Source organism: Cyprinodon variegatus, unplaced genomic scaffold (assembly GCF_000732505.1).
Source record: "Cyprinodon variegatus isolate N-32 unplaced genomic scaffold, C_variegatus-1.0 Scaffold184, whole genome shotgun sequence".
Taxonomy (NCBI): Eukaryota; Metazoa; Chordata; class Actinopteri; order Cyprinodontiformes; family Cyprinodontidae; genus Cyprinodon; species Cyprinodon variegatus.
Window position 1 is genome coordinate 1,122,232 of NW_015150637.1, and position 19,286 is coordinate 1,141,517.

At 37.1% G+C, this 19,286-nt stretch overlaps 1 protein-coding gene across 1 annotated transcript in view; it reads right to left on the reverse strand.

The window, feature by feature from the left end:
• Positions 1-19,286, reverse strand: part of vmp1 (vacuole membrane protein 1) — a 105,530-nt gene that overhangs the window by 15,856 nt on the left and 70,388 nt on the right. Inside the window, exons 8-10 of the mRNA XM_015379028.1 lie at positions 14,700-14,780; positions 14,383-14,499; positions 10,732-10,793 (exon numbers count right to left, since the gene is read on the reverse strand). Of these exons, the coding sequence (XP_015234514.1) occupies positions 10,732-10,793; positions 14,383-14,499; positions 14,700-14,780 (260 nt within the window). The remainder of the gene's footprint in view (positions 1-10,731; positions 10,794-14,382; positions 14,500-14,699; positions 14,781-19,286) is intronic.

The following is a 19,286-nucleotide window of genomic DNA, read 5'->3' on the forward strand; positions in this document are numbered from 1 at the left end:
ATAGATAGATAGATAGATAGATAGATAGATATATTTCTATAACTTCGGGTTCCACCTCTACTATAAAAGCTCAGACAGGCAGTGGTTGTCCTCCCCTGACCTGAGATCTTCCTCTGACCCCCTCTGAGCAGCGTGGCCCGCTGTGAGCTCCTAAAGCTGACAGCCTCCAGCAGCAGGAACAGCAACCTGGGAGCCCATTGTGCTGGTAATGGACTCCTGCCTTGGAGATAGACTCACATGGAAATAGATGCATTCTCATGGAGACGTGCTGGGTCCCCCCCTCCTGACTTTTTAGGGGTTTGGATTCTTCCTTTCTGCATGTCAATGGCTTTTACTGAGTATGACAGAGGTACTCCCATTAAAGATTGATTAAGCGTTATACAAAAGGTGGAGATGGGCTGACCTGATCAGGAGGACGGATTACAGGGAAGCTTATAGACAAAATAAACAGTTTCATCTTGTCAATGAAACTGTTTATCGGTCAAACACTTTTGTTTCTCCTCAGAAACCTCAATCAGTCCCTCCAGAGTCAACAGAGTATAGAAAATCTGAATCCTGCAGTTTTTTGACTTACAAACGCCTCAACACCAAAACCATCATACCACCTTCATAACTGCATTTTTTATGGAGCCTAGGAAGTTCAGCTGAATAAACTGATTGCTCGCCTTCATCCGCCTACCACACAGCCAATCAGCTTTGATCCAGACATCCACACTGAAAAAAATCTAAATCTAGATAAGTCATTTTTCTTAAAATAAGTGCATTTGTTCTTGAATTGATGAGGTAAAAGAGACATTTTGCCAATGGAACAAGACAATGTACATTTAAAATAAGAAAACACAATTGCATTATCCTATTTCAAGTGCATTTTATCTAAATATCTTATTTTAAGAGGAAAAAACTCATTCCACTGGCAGATCATCTAATTTACCTTCTCAAATTAAGGGTAAATGCACTTAATTTGAGACATTTTTACTTATTTCTAGATCGTTTTTCCAGTGCAAAAGAGGTAATCAGCATCCAAAGTTCATCTCCGATCCACAACTCGTTTGCTACCTAGTGAGCAGGCGGTGGTTGCACTGTGACTTCATTCAGATGACCCCGTTTCAACCCACCTCCAGCCCCTCCTCCACCATCGTAGCTAAAACTTCATCAGAGTTTAATTCCTCCTGGACTCTTACTGCATTCTGCATCTCATTTCAGCCGGTCCGGCAGAAGACCGGCATGTTGAGCCTGGTTCTGCCAGAGGTTGTTTTCCCAATGGGGAGTTTTTCCTCTCCACCTTTGCCTTATGCTTGCTCATCATGGACATGTTCTCTCAACCTCTGTTATCCAAGCTGGACTTCCATCTTCCAGGTCCCTGAGTGCAGCTCTAGTATAAGATCATGCAGTCCACTGGATCTCCCCATAAAGCTCAGCAGACCGTCTGGCTAACCAGCAGTCTACAGACTGACCAACTTCATCTATCTCCACTACACCAACCAGTTTCAGGCCTGGGGGGGAAACAGACCTGTTCTTTACTCCTTTTCAGGCATATCTATCAAAATTCAGAGCTATGTGTCCTGCCGAGGTCTGAGCGCCAAAGACTAAGTAATTGTCTAAATAAATTTCTCTTAATTGTCTTTTCCCTCCGTGTGAGTTTTTCAGATTAAACTCATAATAAACATCAGAAACAGGAGGGATCAGCTCAGTCCAAACATGATCATCTCGCCCCAGATCTGATGAGAACCGAGGCGTCGAGCGAAACTCATGAAGGCTCCACATCAGATACTGGATGCAGTCGTTTCTGTTTTATATCATCAACTTGTCGGCTGACAAAACCTAAACTTAAAGAAGGGAAAAGAAGGCAGAGAGAAAAAGATAAATCTTGTGTTAGATGGAGCGTAGCGGTGAAGCACTGCCAACTTTCTGAAGAGTAATTGGAGTTATCGACTTCACAAGAACTTCAGCAAGACCTCAGTTATTCTTTTTAATTAGAAAATAAAAAAGTTAAAGTGGAACTTTTAGTCCAAGTATCAGAATTACCAAACATCCTGCATCCCTACAGAAACACCGTCCCCACTGTTGATTGTTGTAGTGGCAGCATCATGCTGTGGGGTTAATGTCCTGAACACAAAGAACAAATTCTTTTTTATTATTTGACAAGGTGGATAGAAATTTTATAAAAATAATTACGTAGAATTAAAATACCAAGTAGTAATGGCTGAGTATTGATTCAAATCTTAAAGAATCAATTCAATACAATTCAATTTCAGCTTGATTGATTTTCTGGTTTTAGACAGTATTATATCAACATTTAACTCCAAATTAATAAAATAACGGTTACTGGTCATTGATGACTGTAAGGACAGTGGATAATGCATTTTCTTTAATAAAAATTAATCTTTAGGAATTAATATTAGAAACAATTTTATTTTATTTTTTTCAAACAGTCCAACAAGCATTTTTTTTATTTATCAGTTCCACATATGCCTCCAAAGACAGAGTTACCTGTTCAATGAATCATCCGTACCTAAAGCATCAGATGTCTCACCAGGAGTGTGGGGGTTTTAATTTTTTTATTGTCTCTTTGCTAATTAAACCCACTCCTTTTTATTTCCATCTTTCCTCCATGTTGGAGGCATCTCCCTCTAATATGCAAACTATGACATTGACCCAGAGATGTTGCTCTGATCCACCTGCACTGCAAAAACGATCTAGAAATAAGTGAAAAATTCCTTAAATAAGTGTATTCACCCTTGATTTGAGTATGTAAATGAGATAGTTTGCCAATGGAATGAGTAATTTTACTCTTAAAATAAGATAATTAGATAATATATACTTGAAATAAGACAATGCAATTGTGTTTTCTTATTTTAAGTGTAAATTGTCTTGTTTCATTGGCAGAATGTCTCTTTTACCTCTTCAATTCAAGAACAAATGCACTTATTTTAAGAAAAAAAATTACTTATCTAGATTTAGATTTTTTGCAGTGTGCAGCAACGGTAGGGCTCATATTTTCACAGCTTATCTTTCATATAAATGTGTAAATAAGCAGGTAAATGTGATTGAAAACAATTTCCAAGGCTGTTATGTTCATTAAAAGTCAGGAAATCTGTCTAATTTTTGTGTAATTTTGAAAACTTTAAGTGTAGCTAGCATTAGTGCTGAAATTTGCTGGACAGAACCCTGGGACAGGGACCCCAATGGCGGTCAAACAGCCGACGGGACAGATTTAAGTGTAACTCCTCTGTAATTTGCCTGTGTGAACCCTGAACATGGTGGTGACTGCGTTAACGCCTGCGTTAACGCCTCTATGTCCAAAATGTCTTTTATTTGCAGTTATTTTCATAGTTTTACAATTATACCATTGTTATCAATATCCACTGAAGTTTCATCCTTTTAAATACAAGTACAAGACGTTATTCTATCTCCTTTAGCATTTCCTAAATGCATTTATTCAGTTCTGATCAAGGAGTCCTTTCTGTGTGTTGGCTCACTGACAAACATGAGTCTCATTGTTTCTTCAGATTATAGTTTATAATACTAGTCAGTTTAAATCCAAAACCTTTGAGGGTGTGTTAGAAAACGAAAGATTAGGAGGGAATTACGTTTTCAGTCTCCCAGTGGCTGCAAATCTAAATGAAAAGTATTCAAGATTTAGAAACGATTAACCAGAATCCAGAACTTTATCTGATAGAAATTCTGTTTGTTTACCTGAACAAGACTGTGGACACGAGATGTCCTCACCATCTAAATGCCCTGAGGGACTTTTGCAAGACAGTGTGAGCAAATATAGCCAAGTCAAGATGTGGCATGCTGATAGACCCATATGAAAGCAGTATGACTCCTGTAATTAAACCAAAAGATGCTTTAGTGCAGTATTACTTTAAGGGTGTGCACAATTATGCAATGTAGAAATTGCACCTTTCATTCCTCCTTAGACAGATTTCTTTGAAGTGATGAAATAATTAAGGTTTTATTTATTTTAATCAGAAAATCCTAGAATGTCAGCAGAAGTGTTTTTCTGTCCACAGAGGATTATAATCTACTTTAAGTGTTTGTTAGTCATAGTTTGTCCAGAAATAAACACTAACTTAACCAAACGCAGCTGGTTTTGAAGAGAAGACGTCTGTGCATTATTCCTGCGATGTTAACAAGTCTGATCAGACACCAGTTCTCATCCCGACCCCATATATCACCTTAAGCTATCAGCCCAGAAGGCATTTGAGAGAAGCCTTTACTTTGTCTCTGTACAAGTTCAAAGTCAACCTTGCTTTATCATCCCCCCTGCTTCTGCTGAAACATTCACATATCTAACAAAAGGATTTGCATGTCAGACGAGACTGTGAGACACAAATCTGTCTTAAGTATTCAGAAAGAACTAAGAATTTGCTGTTCCAAAACAAAAAGAAAAAAAGATTGGTTTATTTAATTGAGTAATTCTCAAGGTATGTATCTTATTTTTTCTGCATTATCTCTTCCTGAGAGAAAATCAAACAGTCATAGCTGCGAAACATTTGAGTCACTGTGTTTTAGATGAACACGAGCGTATTGCAAAGTTCCTAAAATAATTTAGGCGTCCGTCAGTAGAATACATTTATTTTTTGCTTTAAATGTTAAACAATTTCCATTAGAACGAAATTAGGGACATCATTCAAGTTTAAAACTGGATAAAAAAAACAAAATGAATCATCAAAGGAAATAAGGCTGTTAAAAAAAAGTTTATAAGTGATGTGTAAAAAAGAAAAAAATTGAATCAAATGAGCAGGATAAAGTTTGAATACATTCTCACAGTTAAAAACTAAAAAAACATAAAGAAAATGTTAATATTATTGTACAAGTTGCTTCACTTTTGGATAGAAGCTTCATTAATTTAATGAAAGTATTCTTTAATGTTGATATTTACTGTAGGTAACAAAAAATCGTATGAAATGATGCACTTCTGGCCAAAACCAAAAAAAAAGGACTAAAAAAAAAACAAAATTCAAATTATTGAGAACGCTCAGTCTGAGGGAAATCACCCTAAAGGTTTTGCTTAACTAAATTCTCATGCAGACTAAAACCCACATAGGAGCCTGAGAGACTTATTGAGTAAAAGAAACAACTCAGAGACAAACAAGATAAACTACTTTATAAAAAAAAAAATTGTGCAGAAAATAATTGTTCTGGATCAGACTGCTCAGTTTGTTCTGAGAAGCTTTTAAATCATTTTTCAGCCGATGTAGTCTGACGCTGTCAGAGATTACAGCCAGCTGCGTCTTCAGTGAGTGTGTGTAAGTGTGCGTTAGTGAGTTCACCTTACAGACAAGGAGACAAGGAGGAATTTTATTTTTGAGGTGTAGTGGCGCAGCTGGTCATGTGAGAATGAGATCACCAGAACCAAAGTCCATCAGCGACCTCAGAAACTCCAAAACAAAAACAGAGGCTAAAGCTAAGGCCGACAAATATCAGAGAAAATGTACAAACATAATGTCCTTATATGGAAAAAGTTTTTTTTTTTTTTTAGGAAGAATCAATCAATTTCTAAAAATATTTAATAATTTTTTTTTTATACAAAAAATATTCCATAATTTTAAGGTGTCTCAAAACAAAGAAATCCAGTTTATTAATTAATTTTTTATCAAAGCCAATCAATGAAGAACCGTTAAAGCATCCCCACTTTTATTTGAACTGCGAAACAATGAAGTGTTGAACATTAAACCCATCTGTGGCTAAGGTGAGAAGGGAAGAGGAAACAAGAATTTACACTTTTATCAGCTGCAGAGAAATAAAGCATGCAAAGTACAGGTGTCCCATGCGTCCTTTGCATGCATTCACCATCCTTCATGTGCAGAAGGAGCAGGGGACAAGTGCAGGTGTTATTATTTTCACGAGCATCAAGGTAATTTCTTTTCCCCTCTAGCATCTTTTACAGTTATGGCGGCGGTGTGCCAGCACAAACAGGTATCTAGCGGTGAAGCTGTCACTCATTCATAAGGTGAAATGTGACTGAAAGCGAGAGTATTGAACAGAGAACTAGAGGTGAGCGCGGAAAGACGTTCACAGGGAAGGAAGACGACGGTTGTAAAAGGGGGAAACTTCCAACGGAGAAGAGTCAGACTGAAACCTGCCAGTAACCAATCATCTGAGACCTCAGCTCATTGAACGGTGACTGCAGAGAGCAAGAACAGATAGAGATGATCTCTCAAATACATCGTCCTCTAACCTTTAGGTGAACTGATCCAAAAGAAATATTTACAAAAGTAAAAACAAAAAAACAAAAACAAAGGTTTGACTTTTTCCATCCCTCATTTCTTCAAATGCTTTTTATTGATCTGATGTAAAGTTATACCTTGTACTTATTTTTTTATTTATAAGCTTTAAGCTGAGAATTTGGAAATAAAAAATTTGCCAGAAAACATCAGTATTCAATTAATCAATATAATGCTTTAATTTAGTAATTTCAGCTACTTAAATAAATTAAATTTTAAATCATACATGTATATATATATATATATATATATATATATACATATATACCGTTTTTATTCCAACTGAAGTCTTTAAAAATGTGCAGAAACACAAAGTGGCGAAATAGTAAAAAAGAAATGCAAGCTGATGCAATCCTCTTGTTTGATTTCAACATTGCGAAATTGAGAATAAGACTAAGCGTGTGTGAGTAGGAGAGACGGTAAAGATAAAGTATGTGGATCTGAGTGACTATTTGTGTGTAATAAGCGGCACTCCCACCAGCAGCAGGTGTGTCCAGGGTAGTTTTCATCTCTACCAGGACCTAAATGGTGTCCATCTGCTAACACACCCAACACTAAATCTGATTCAACGCCTTGAACACTCAGCTCCCTGTTTTTGGGAAGTGAAGCCAGCAACTGTAATATAATCTATTATATCAACTCGCTTTAAACGATATCCCAAAAAAAAAAAAAAAAAAAAAAAGCACATTTATAATCCTTTAAATGAATGATGTTATTGGTATAATTCAGTATAACAACTTTAGCGTAGGTATTTTGCAAGCACCTGCATGAGTATTAGGAAAAACACTCAAATAAATGTTTTATTTCCAGTTTTTTAAGCAAAGCTCTGTGAAAAAAGCTGTCATGTTGAATCAGGTTTGCAGGAGAGCTGCATAGGGCTAACAGCTAGAAACTCAAAAAGCGTAAAACCCATATGAAGCCATAGTACATCAGTAGAAATAATAAAAAGAAAAATATATTGTTGCATGAATACTTTTTGAAGTTTCTCTTTTATTTTTCTCTTTTTCCTAAATAAAAGAAAAAAGGCCAAAATCAACTATGACAGAAGAGGCCGACCAGTTCAGCATCAGGAGCCAAAATAAACTCGCAGTTCAAAGAGCCGCACATTTTTAATCACTGAAATGTCTCATGACAAAAACCTCAAGCTTTTTTATTTTCATATCAGTTGATCTTATTTCTTAACTGATTTCTTAAACATCAAAAACAGCCTAAGCCACAAAATGTCCTCAGGATCATGAATGAAGGCAGTGCCCCTTTCTATTCTGTAAAACAAGCTGCAAAAAATTTTGCTGTAGATTTGAAGTTTTTTGGGGTGGTTTCGATGGACACAGCAAATATGACCTGTGTCATGAGGTGAGGTGAAATAACCGCCAATGAAGTGCAGCTGGTGTAAAGTGTTGCTGCAGGAAGGAATAGGAATGGAGAGCGTTGATGTTTTTCAGGGTAAAAGATTTTTCAAAATAAGATACTCTATAAACTGCCCTAACCCCACAAAACGGAAGTGCTCCAGACCACTAGAGGGAGACGAACTAAGCACAAACCCGATCCGACTAGATCCCCATACAAACAGGAAGTCAAGCTTTGAGGCAGAAAAAGAAAATAAAGACAGTTGGAGGAGAAAATGAGTGGATTGCGCCATCTTTGTTCTTCTTGCCCCCAAAATAAATCCCATGATGCACTGCAAGGTGAGCACTTGCAAAGCTTTCTGGGATATATGGTCTAGTGACCATGGTTGCTGCTACTTTTCAACGTGCATTGTGAGAATAAAACTTTTTCATCCACCCAAAATTCGGACACTCATATAAAATGGCATAACCACTATATAGGGCAATCTTTAGGACACAGCCATTGTTGGACTATCTAGTCCAGCAGATCCAAACAGCCATCTTGTTATTGTTCAGCTGACTGCAAGATGTGCTTTTCAAAAGAGACACAATTGCTATTTGCTGACATTTTGGTTTGAGCTTAAAAAATCCAAATAAGGAGTGTTAAATTGGTTAGAGCGAGAAAAAAAAAAGGCAAGTATAACAACTGGTTATGTTTGCACATTCAGAAAGGGAAAGACATGCAAAACGGTTTAATCCGCCCCATTAAAATCAGAAAATTACAAGTCCTTCTGGTAGTTTGAGAGTGGATGTAAAATAGAGGTAAAGTTCTAAGAATGAATCAGAGGTAAACATGATAATAATAATGATAGATAAAATCAGAACCATAATTTTAAATCTGAATATTATTCATAGCACACTTTACATAAATATCATAAAGATAATACAAAAAGAAAAGAGCAAACCTTAAATTTAAAAGACCAAATATTAGTCGTACAATTTGTCCTTACATCCAACCCCTCTTTGACAGCAAATAAGCCAGATTCAGATTCACAGAGAGATTAATGTCTAAACAGCTGGATTTACTTACACCAACTCCTCACATCATCCAGTGTAAAGCACTGCAAACCAAGGCAGCCCCAGAATAATTCCTCACAGCATAACTGTGCTTCACACAGACTCCAAGAAGAAATAAGGTCCCTTCAGAGCCATGATGGTTGTTTTAGGATTAATCTTTATAATTTATAAAAAAGCTTGTTAAATATAACAGATGTATATACTTCTCTATAAATTAAATAGTTTTTCCTACCCATACTATAATGCTTATGGTACAAATTCTAATGTTGTGCATAATATCCCTGAGCAGTCAAATTAGTTGAAGAAGAGATGCAAATGATAACACATATAGGATCCACATGGTGTGCTAATAGTTCAAATGCTTAAAAACGATGAGGAAACGTTTTTCTTGGCAAGTTTCCATTCTTTTGAGAACAAGGTTGACATGAGCCACAGAGCTGTAACTGTACCTGTTCTCCGCTAAATTTAGAGTAAAACATTTTAAATTTTAAATCTTAACTACGAGTTGTTTACTATAAGAAGTGTAATTGTAAGAGTTGTTTAAAGAATGATGAAGAATTGGGAAAAAGCTCTAAAACGTAAGCGCTCTTTAATCATGATGATATATCTCTTTAATTTGGTTACGTTCATTTGTGGAGATTTTTGTACTAAAATATTTTTAAAAAAGGAAAAACTGTGATAAAACATCCTGAATTGTATATTTTTTCTGTGGTTCATTAAGGCAAAATTCAACAAAGTCAAAACAGCTAAAATAGGTCTAATAATCTCTGAAAGAACACAGGGATCCATGGGCGGTTCTAGAGAGGGGCCAACAGGGGCCCCTGTGGAACTGGTTCCAGCATTTGTCATGCCTCTAGTACTGAAAACATAATACAAAATATATATATTTTTTATGAATACAGGCGCAGGCACAGAAATTTGGATGCACTGAATTTTTTTAACCTTTACAGTTTTATTTTTACTATGATTCCACTCCTTCCTTCTCAATCTATTCTCGGTACTACCAGTGACTACTCTAATTCTTTTCCTAGGTTACTCATCTGCCTAAGATCTGGTTTTATTTAGGTCAATATCCGTATCTCTGCTTCTGTCTCCTTGAACCCCAGTCGGTCCCGGCAGATGGCAGCTCACACTGAGACTGTTTCTGCTGGAGGCTTCTTCCTGAGTTTTCCTCCCCACTGTTGCTGCATGCATGACCAGTGTCAGGGATTGCCAAGAGTCAATGAATCCATTCAATCAGCCTGTTTCCGTCAGATAGAAAAATTTACCAATCTGAATCTATTAACTGTATAAATAAATACATTGAATGGAATAAAACTTTTCTAATTGCAGCTTTTCTCTGTGTGAGTCTCTCCAGGTTGAAATGAAGAACTATTGCCCTTTTTTTTTATTCTGTACCCTTATAAAAAAAAAAAAAAAGCCCCCCTGGTACATTTAGTGCAGAGGATACCAAAAGTTATGTTTAATTTATTAATTTTTCTATAAAACCACTAAGACAAACCCTCCCATTATAAGCAATAGAAAACAGAGTCTCTTTTCCTTTCTACAGCAAAAAAAACAACAACAAAATTTTCCCTTTAGTGCTGCTTTAAAATGACACCTCTCACTTGGATGCTTGATGCTCTCTACACCTCATGCAATGATTAGTGTGACTTACAAGAAGGGAATGTTTCTGGTGCACAAAAGCAGCATGCTTTTAGAGATAAGGAGGAGTGTTTTTGGTGACAGACGAAGGGCCTTCCTGTCCTGGGACGGAGCCAGAACATCCAATGGAAAAATTCAAGCTATTAATCATCCTCTAAAAGGGGAATTCAAATGTGACAAAACTTCTTTTTCACAATCTCAGGGAAGTCTTTTAAGCAGGATAAAGTTTCATGCAATCTCCCTCTATCGCTAAGTCAACTTTGAATAATTTCTGACTGCAAATGACCAAGAGGAGGAAAAGAAACCAGCTGACTAACTAAATGTCCCAAAGCCAACCAGAGGCGAGCTGAACAGCTGAACAGTCCAGGTAAAGACTGGTAATAGTTATGATGCTTTCTGACTGCAAAGACAACCCCCCCCCCCAACACACGCATAGGATCACACATACTCACCCAATGAAGGAGACCATCTGCTCCACAATGTGCTTGCTGAAGGTGATGATCACAAACAGTTTCTGTATGACAAAGAGGCACACAGAGAAGCAGAGAGTCAGTTACTGAGCCATAAGGTCGGCGCTGAGCCTGTTGAACAAGGCGCCGTGTATGCATCATCAGTTTGACCAGTACATCCCCCCCCCAACACCCACACTCCTCAACCACCACCATCAGACACATCATCATGCCCAAACCCATGCCTTCTAAGTGGTTTTGGTGAAAGCAGGAATGAAGGACGAGAAATTTGGTCAAGAGGGGTTGAAAAAACAAGAAAAAACAAAAAAGGCCTGGACTTTGTGACACATGAGTGGGTCAGCATGTCAAAGAGGCTTTCAGCGTGATGGGGGGGGATCATAGGTGATGTGTCACTGGGGGGGGGTCTGGATTCAGTTCCTGCCCAGCTTGATTTACTGCTTAGTCACTGGTAACATGGGGGGAACATGCAACTGGTGACTGGTGTGGCCATGCCGGCTCAAACAGGCTCTGTGTCGTGTTGGGTGGGTGGTGGGGTAGGTGGGGGGGGGTCTAGAACATGCACACAAAAACTGACCTAATTCTGAAGAATACTCGAGCTCTGGGCCTATTTAGGTTTTACCATTAAAAAAAACAATGATTGTTAATTTCTTTCTCTTCTTTCTAAAAACATTTGCAGAAAATAGGTCAATACATGTTTTATAAGATGCACACATTTCTACATGTAGGTCTAATAACTGAAATGCATAGTTTGGAAGAGGAAAATCATTCAGTACGAAGCCCTAAATTAAAAAAAAACAAACAGCAGAGCTTGTTCACCTATTTTTTACTAACTCCTTCCATCATCTGTGAAATTGTGGACTGGTATCAATACGTTACTTTAACAGGTAGTCAGGAAAACAATAAAATCTCATCCTAAAAATTGACTGGAGAGAGAACAAGAAATCATAAAACAGAATAGTATGACTGGTCTTTTCAGATAAGATTTTTTTCATTACATTTTTTGTGAAAATGATATAAATATGGATCCTTCTTGTCATATTTACAGCAGAGACAATTTTAATTTTTTCAGCTGCCATCATTTTTAGAGACTTTATCTGTTTATTGGCCAAAACAGGGAAGTTTTAACCGTAATTGTAATTAACTCCCAAGAACAATAAAAAAACTAATTTAAGATGTAAGAAAAGTAATAATAAAGTAAGATGAAGCTAAATAAATAGAAATAAAGTAGCCATGTCCCGCTCAGCAGGCTGAGGACCAACGACCACGCTTAGACGGCACCCGGCACCAGTTTTCCCGGGCGGCAATTTTAATTTCATGTGACAGGACGCTTTGATCACTTCTTTTGTTACAGTCTTGGCTCTCAGCTAATGTAACATGCAATCCAGGTCATCCATGTATTGTCGTATATTCGTCCACCTCTTTGTGTATCTGTTAAAGCCTCTGTGCGTGGCTAACCACAACGCATTTACAACAATAAAATCATAGGGATTCATTGTCATATTATTATCAGTCGGGCTCTCTGACAATATTAACATTTATTTAAGCCTAACAGTTCTTTCAGAGATGTGCGAATACCTCCATAAGATGTTCAGTCCACTGTTTATTAAATCTTATATGGGTATCACTAAAACTTCAGTTTTTTTTAGTATCTCTGTAATATTTTGTGTATAATTCAGAAACATGTTTTATTTGTTGTTTGTTTTAAAGATTGAGGATAAACCAGGAAAATTATGAAGGTGATGATAATTTCAAGGTCAAAGTTAGACCCAGGTTACTGATGCAGCTGAGCTTTTAAAGCTGTGATGAGGAAGATGAGGAAGAAAAACATGAACCTATTGTTTACCATCTGTTCTACTTCTAAAATTATAAGGGCAGTTTGGTTATTTAATCTGTAGAGAATGCTCCTAGTTTTTTTTTTTTTTTTTTTTACAAAAATTGAGGATTTTTTTCTAACAGTAAAACACTTTTTTTTTGAAAAATAACTTTTGTTTGCATTAAAGAGATGGAGAGACACAGAAGAGCAATAATGTGCTTCATTAAAGGAGCTTTTCTCTCGATGCACCAGCAGCTCCAGCAAACACTGACGCATCATCCATCATCTAAGACAAAAGGAAGGAGGAAGAGACGAGCAGGATGGCAGGAAAGCTGACTAAGATCCCCAGAACTGGTCTGCTCGGAAACCTGATGACATTGTCTTGACTCGCTAAATTCTGATAACAGCTCATGTCAACAAAGGACTCATGAAGCACCCTCAGATTCAAACACACACCATCTAAGCAGGTAAAATCATCTCAATTCCCTCCTCAACATGTTTCAGCAGCTCTGACCACGAATGCATTTACATCAAGAAGTAAGAGTGAAAGTGTTGCATCTTTGCCCTCTCCTTTGCTGCACTCCTGTGCCACACCTCAGTTCCTGTTCTCAGGAAAAAAGAGTCACCTATCCCAAGGGTCCAAAGTCTGCACCTCACTGACATCACCAGGGATCCTCAAGTGACCCGCTGCGTCACAAAGCCGGTGACGTTAACTATTCAGCAGCATGCATTCAGAGCAACAAAAGACACAAGCAGCAGTGAATAAAAAAAAAAACAAAAAGGAAAAACTCAGTCCTTGGAGATGGGTGAGGACACACCTGAAGCACAGGTACAAAGATCAAACACACACAATAGGCCTGAAAATCCCCCTTTGTTCTTTCCTGGACCATTAGTGAAAGCTTCACCTGCTCTGCTGTAGGTTTCCTTTGTTTTCTGCTCACAATGTAAATTACTGGACATTTTTCATTGGAGGCAAAAGTTGAGTTTGAAGTAAATTAGACCAAGCAGCTACAAGACAGACTGGGGCCCCCAGGCATGCCGGGGAGCCGGGAGAAGTCTTTTCTTTCTAAAAGAGACAGAGAAGGACACACCTCTACCAGTGGGGGGCCCCCAGGGACCCCTGGGTGTAATCTGGTCCTGTATGTGTGATTGTGCCTGCCCCACATGCAACCGCTCCCCCGCCTTCCCCTCACCCCATCTGTCCCTCTCTCCTTCTCTGTCTCCATCACCTCCTGCAGACAATGTTGATCTGCTGTAACGTGTGCTCACTGCAAATTTGCACATCTCTCCTAAATACGACGCGGTTCGGGACAAAGCTGCGCTCCAAACACCCCACCACCAGCACATTCCCCAACTCTGCTTAGAAAACAAAACGCTAAGCTCCTGACGCTAATCACGGACATAGTGCAAATTCCTGGACGCAAATTGAGGATTTTCCAGGATTAGATGAAACATCAGTAAGGCCAAATTTCCCTACTGTACTTTCTTAGTCAGGCTTTAGGAAACTTTCTCAGTCTGCTGTGCAGCACACAGGGGCTACTGCTGCAGTCACAAAATGGTTGACTCCCCTGCCTCTGTGGACAAAATGGCCTCCCTGTGAGCAGCTGCTAGTGCTGCGACGCTGAGCCTGACAGTGAGTCATTGCATAACCCAGCTGTCCGTTACAGTTGCATGGAGGATATATAGTTAAATTTAAATTAGAACTGGCCAGAGAACAGGAAATACATCTAAAAGCAGACATGCCAGGCTGTTCTTTCACAAGATTTATGGAGCAGAGGGACGAATCCAGAGCATTTCAGTGTGAATATAAAGAAGCTCACCTGAATGTGCATTTTGATTACCGCCTTCCCGATCAGTGTTGCCCCAAAAAAAGTCCAGAAGGGGACCAGAAAATGTCCACATGTTAATCCGGCCAGGTCAAACAATGGATTCGGAATCTAAGGAGGGAAATATAGGATCTTTTTAGACTTAATTCTGCACAAGAAACAAAAGACTATATAATATGAAAGGGTTCTGTGTCTTTATTTTAGTAGCTTTGCTTCCTTTCTGCACCCCACTGACTAAAACAGAAGGTCTGTAATTGCATTAAATAGACTTTTTAGAGCAAGATATTTGAAAGCAGGTCAATTTGACTCACAGAGGCACAAGCTAAAATCCCCAAAAACCCGACCTTCTGGATAAGCTTCTGGATGGCAACTTTCACCCTAGATGCAAAATCCTGAAATAAAAAACAAGCAAACAAAACAAAATATAAATTAAACAGAGAATTATTTCATTTTTCTTGTTCTTAAAAATGAATGGAAAACTTTTTCTTCAGGGGACACTTAAAAATTCCTGCTTTTTATTTAAAATCATGACCTATAATCACATCTGCATTAGACCGACTTTAGGAAACAAAAGATAAATTGTTTATCATCATTTCTTAAAATATAATCATTATTTACACTTCATGAAACAAATTATCCGCTTTAAAATAATTTCTTATTTATTAGTTTGGAGCGGCTGTATTTATTCAGCCTCATTAACAAACACTTTAACTTACAATTTGTTTTAATGGTTTGTTTTTTAAAACTGTGGTTCAGAAAGTTGGAATCAAATATTCGTAACTCTTCCAACAAAACTGTGATTTATTATCGTCAGATAAAGTGCATTTCTTCTCAAAGAAATAAGTTTTAGAGCCCATTCTCTCTCTAATATATCACTAAAATTAAACTAAAATAAAACAGAAATGTTTCTGAAAGCAAAACAAGAGCAATAGTTTAATTTATGTTGCAGAGCAGCGATTAGATTTATGACAAAGAGGCTTGTGAACAAATTTGAAGGCTTGCTTTTTATTTCATGTTTGCAAAATGGTCAAAATAATTTTTTTCAGTCTGAAAAAAGTTTTGTTTTTTGATTAAAAGTGACCAAAAAAGAGCTTTTCAGAGTTTTCCCATCATGTCTAGATATCAGGAGTTCACAGCATTTAGTTTTATATTTGAATTCTGGCTGAAAGTTTCCTGTTATTACAATTAAATGAAGTGTGAAAGAAAACTTGCTCCTTCCAGTAAAACTATGTGTTAAAGAAAAGCAGCAAAGTCAGGAGATTCTTGCTCCTCCTGTAAACAAATTTAGCAACAAATGACTTTAAACAATTTCTTAGCAACAAGAAAAAAAGAAATAAAATCCTAAAAAAAAAGTTATGTATCAGTAAAGATTATTTAGAACTTTAAATGTGACTAAATTAGATTTTCAATCAAAACAAATCTGAACCTCTTTGTTTCTAAAGTTTTTTTTATTTTATGTGAGAAACAAAAATCTTCTTGATAAAAGCAAATAAATATTTATTTTTAAACACATGAACATTTTTCTTGATTTTTATAGAAAACATGCAAAAGCTAAACCTGATAAATAAGAGTGTTTGCTGCAGAGAGGGGCTTAAAAGCTGCAAAAAAACAACTATTTTTACATTAGATAATTTTATTAAGTATAAATATTTATTTTTAAAGGGAATTTTAAAGTAGAACTGCTTGCTGCAGTAAGGAGAGAACCCTCCAGCATCTGCAGATAAATTAAATTTTGCATTTCAATGCTCTGATTCACCTGTATGACTCTAAATAAGTCAGGAAAAAATATTTCTCAACATGTTTTATAGCCTGAAGTAACACTAATTTGTTTTCTGCAATTAATCATCTTCAGGTTTAATGCCTTATCATTTCTTTAATTGGAAATATCTGAGACAAAGCAGTAATTTCTGGTCATTTTCTGTGACTCAGACATCCAGGACTTTTCCGATCGCTGCTGCCCCATCGCTCCTGACAGAACAACAAAGGCCTCTTTTCACTCCAGTGACACAGATTTGTCCAGAATATTCCAGGAAGAGAAGGTTTAACCTGTTTGGAATTTAGCTAAATTATATTTCTGGGAAGAGGATCAGTGCATGCAGGCCGGCGCTGCGTCTCCCACACCTCTGATATTTGCATAGTTCAATTTGAAGGTAAAGGGAAAATGATAACTTTAATGCAGAGTTCATTTATTAGTATTAAAGTTTTTCTTTTTCCATCAGTAATGCAGATTTTAACTCTTTATTATTCAAATTTTTTTTGCAAAATGTAATTTGAAATTTTTACCAAATTTGCTAAATATTTAAAGAACTCTTAAACTTTTAAAGACCTAACCTATTTTTTTCTTATTAACAATACCCAGAAGTGTTACAATATGAAAAAATGATATATTCAACTTTTATTACACTTTCTAAGGTATTTTTTTTTTTTAAAGATACATCAATCTAATTTAATTATTTTGCTAACACATTTATTTAGAAAAGCTATTTTTAAACAAAAAATGATGCTTGTTATTTAAATGTTTTTTTTTTTTACACAGACAAGTTCTGGAATGTAAAATAAAATAACAAACGTTTCAAAAGATTTAGGCCTAGTTTCTCTTTTTTATTTCAAATTAAAGAAATTAAAAGTATGGATTTAAATTTTCTATAATAGCAATTCTACTTTAGAAAGCTGTGCATCTGGTTTGCAACTTTAAAACCTCTCTGAGTAATGTTAAAGTTAAAACAAAAATAACATTTTAGTCCTGAAATTAGCCTTAAAATGTATAAATCATAGCTATATGAAGGCCTTCCTAAAGTATCATAATTTAGCTTTTATTACAGCTTTGGATAAATGTTTATTTCAAAGCTTATTATGATTATTTGATTTTTCTGGATAATTACTTTTCTAAAGAATAAAGATTTGTTCTAATCTAAAAGTCTAAAGTTAGATGTAAAAAACAACAATTAAAGTAAATAAAGTAAGGCCTAAATAGGAATTTTTGGGGGGATTTTTTTCCCTTGCTTCATGAAGTCCAGAGGGGAGGTTTGTTATACAGTATCAGGCCTTATATGGTCAATGAAACCAATTCATTGCTGATGACATTCTTTGCGGGGTGCTACTCAGCAGACAGGAAATCTGAGCGACATGGGAGGCAGCCTAATAAGGTGGTGGTGGGGGGAGCAAAGAGACGTCCAATCTGATTGGCTCTCGATTTGAATTTCTGCCTCCACTGATGTCCAATCATAAAAGTTTCTCCTCAGACAACCCAGAAGTTTTAATTTCACCCTGTCCCCATGTGCATGAGTGTGTGAGTGTGGCTCAGCTGGTGGGACACAGGGAGGGAAGGAATGTAGATGGCTGCTTTGAGGACAGTCTAAGACACCTGACAACGTCGACTGATCCACTGCGGCCCGACTCCTGTAGAACCAATCACTCATTCTTTTGTTTGCAGACATCATGACACCTCCATAGTTATTTAGGTGCTGCAGCTGAACGTTTGGCTCACATAATGAGGGACCATAAAAATAGTCAGAGAGCATGAAAATATCATTGCAGCCTGAACAAAGGGTCCCAGAGGGGCTAAAGGGAGGGGGCCAAAAGAAGGTTTGAGAGTGTATGTGTCAACTAGTGACACTGTGATTTAGTGCAGTTGAACTGCACACTTGGATCTCTCCTTTGTGCATCTCTGGGCCATGGAAGCATCTGTCCAGGATGGATGGGAATCAGACATCCAGACTCAGCCACTGGCGGCAAGAGGAAAATCACTGATTTTCCCTGGCAACCCGCCAGCGATTTGTCCTACCAAACGCTAACCCACTTCTCCACCCCAGTTAACAGCAGGCTGAGGATCTAGGCTAAGGGAGGAATTGGATTTTGTAAGATCATCTTCAGGATGTGATTTCACAGAACAATGAGGTTCGGTTTCACCTTTAGCTGCTCAGCGCAGCACATCCTCAGAAGGTGATTCTAGTTTCTGGCACATTATTGGCTCAGATTTCCTCCGTAAGCATTTTATATTACGCTTTGGTTGAAACAAATAGAAACCTTAATGAGCAACTTTATAAATTAACCCTAACATCGGGCTCACTGGGCAAAATAGAGACTCTATTACAAGTGATTAATTTAATGTTGGTTTTCTTTTAATTCCAGGACCTTTATTGTAAATTGTATGGAGTAATATGCAAGCTGGATGGAGGGGAGGCTCTGAAAGAACATGGCCAAACAAGGGTCCTATGAATGTAATAGGGGCCCACCCAGACCAAAAGGAGGAAGATTGTCAGCAGTTTTTTTAACGCTGTGGTTTTGGGATGGAACGACTTATCAGCCAGACCGTATTTCTGGCTGATTATTTACGTTTTTATTTCTTGTGTCGGTCAATACTTGCTCATCACCGGATTATTAATGCATTGCGTAACAATTGTTTTCATTGCATCATCTCTACCTCATAAATTGAGGAAGAGAAAGAAATATCAGCTTCAAGGATCCCCCCCAAAAAAAAATCAGCAGCGCATATCATGGATGAGGTTAAAAAAACAATCATAAAAATCGTTTATTGGTTGATTTATTGGTTGAAATTTTACAGCAGTACCGAAAAAGGGACCCAAAAAATTAGGATGGATAGCTGAGGGTAACCCAGTGGGTACATAAAATAAAATGCACCCAATGCCTCTTTTCCCTCTATAACGTTAAAGATAGACATAGATACCTCAGAGCACACCCACAACCTCTCGTTTGGATATATGTAGTGTCTCACATTGACTTCCATTGATTTTTATTCATTTTTAACCCTTTCTGTGCCCTAACCTTGAAAATAACCCTAAAACTAACCCTTACAAGGCTAAACCTAAGTGTTACAAAAATAGCTTGATGTATATGTATATATATATATATATATATATATATATATATATATATAT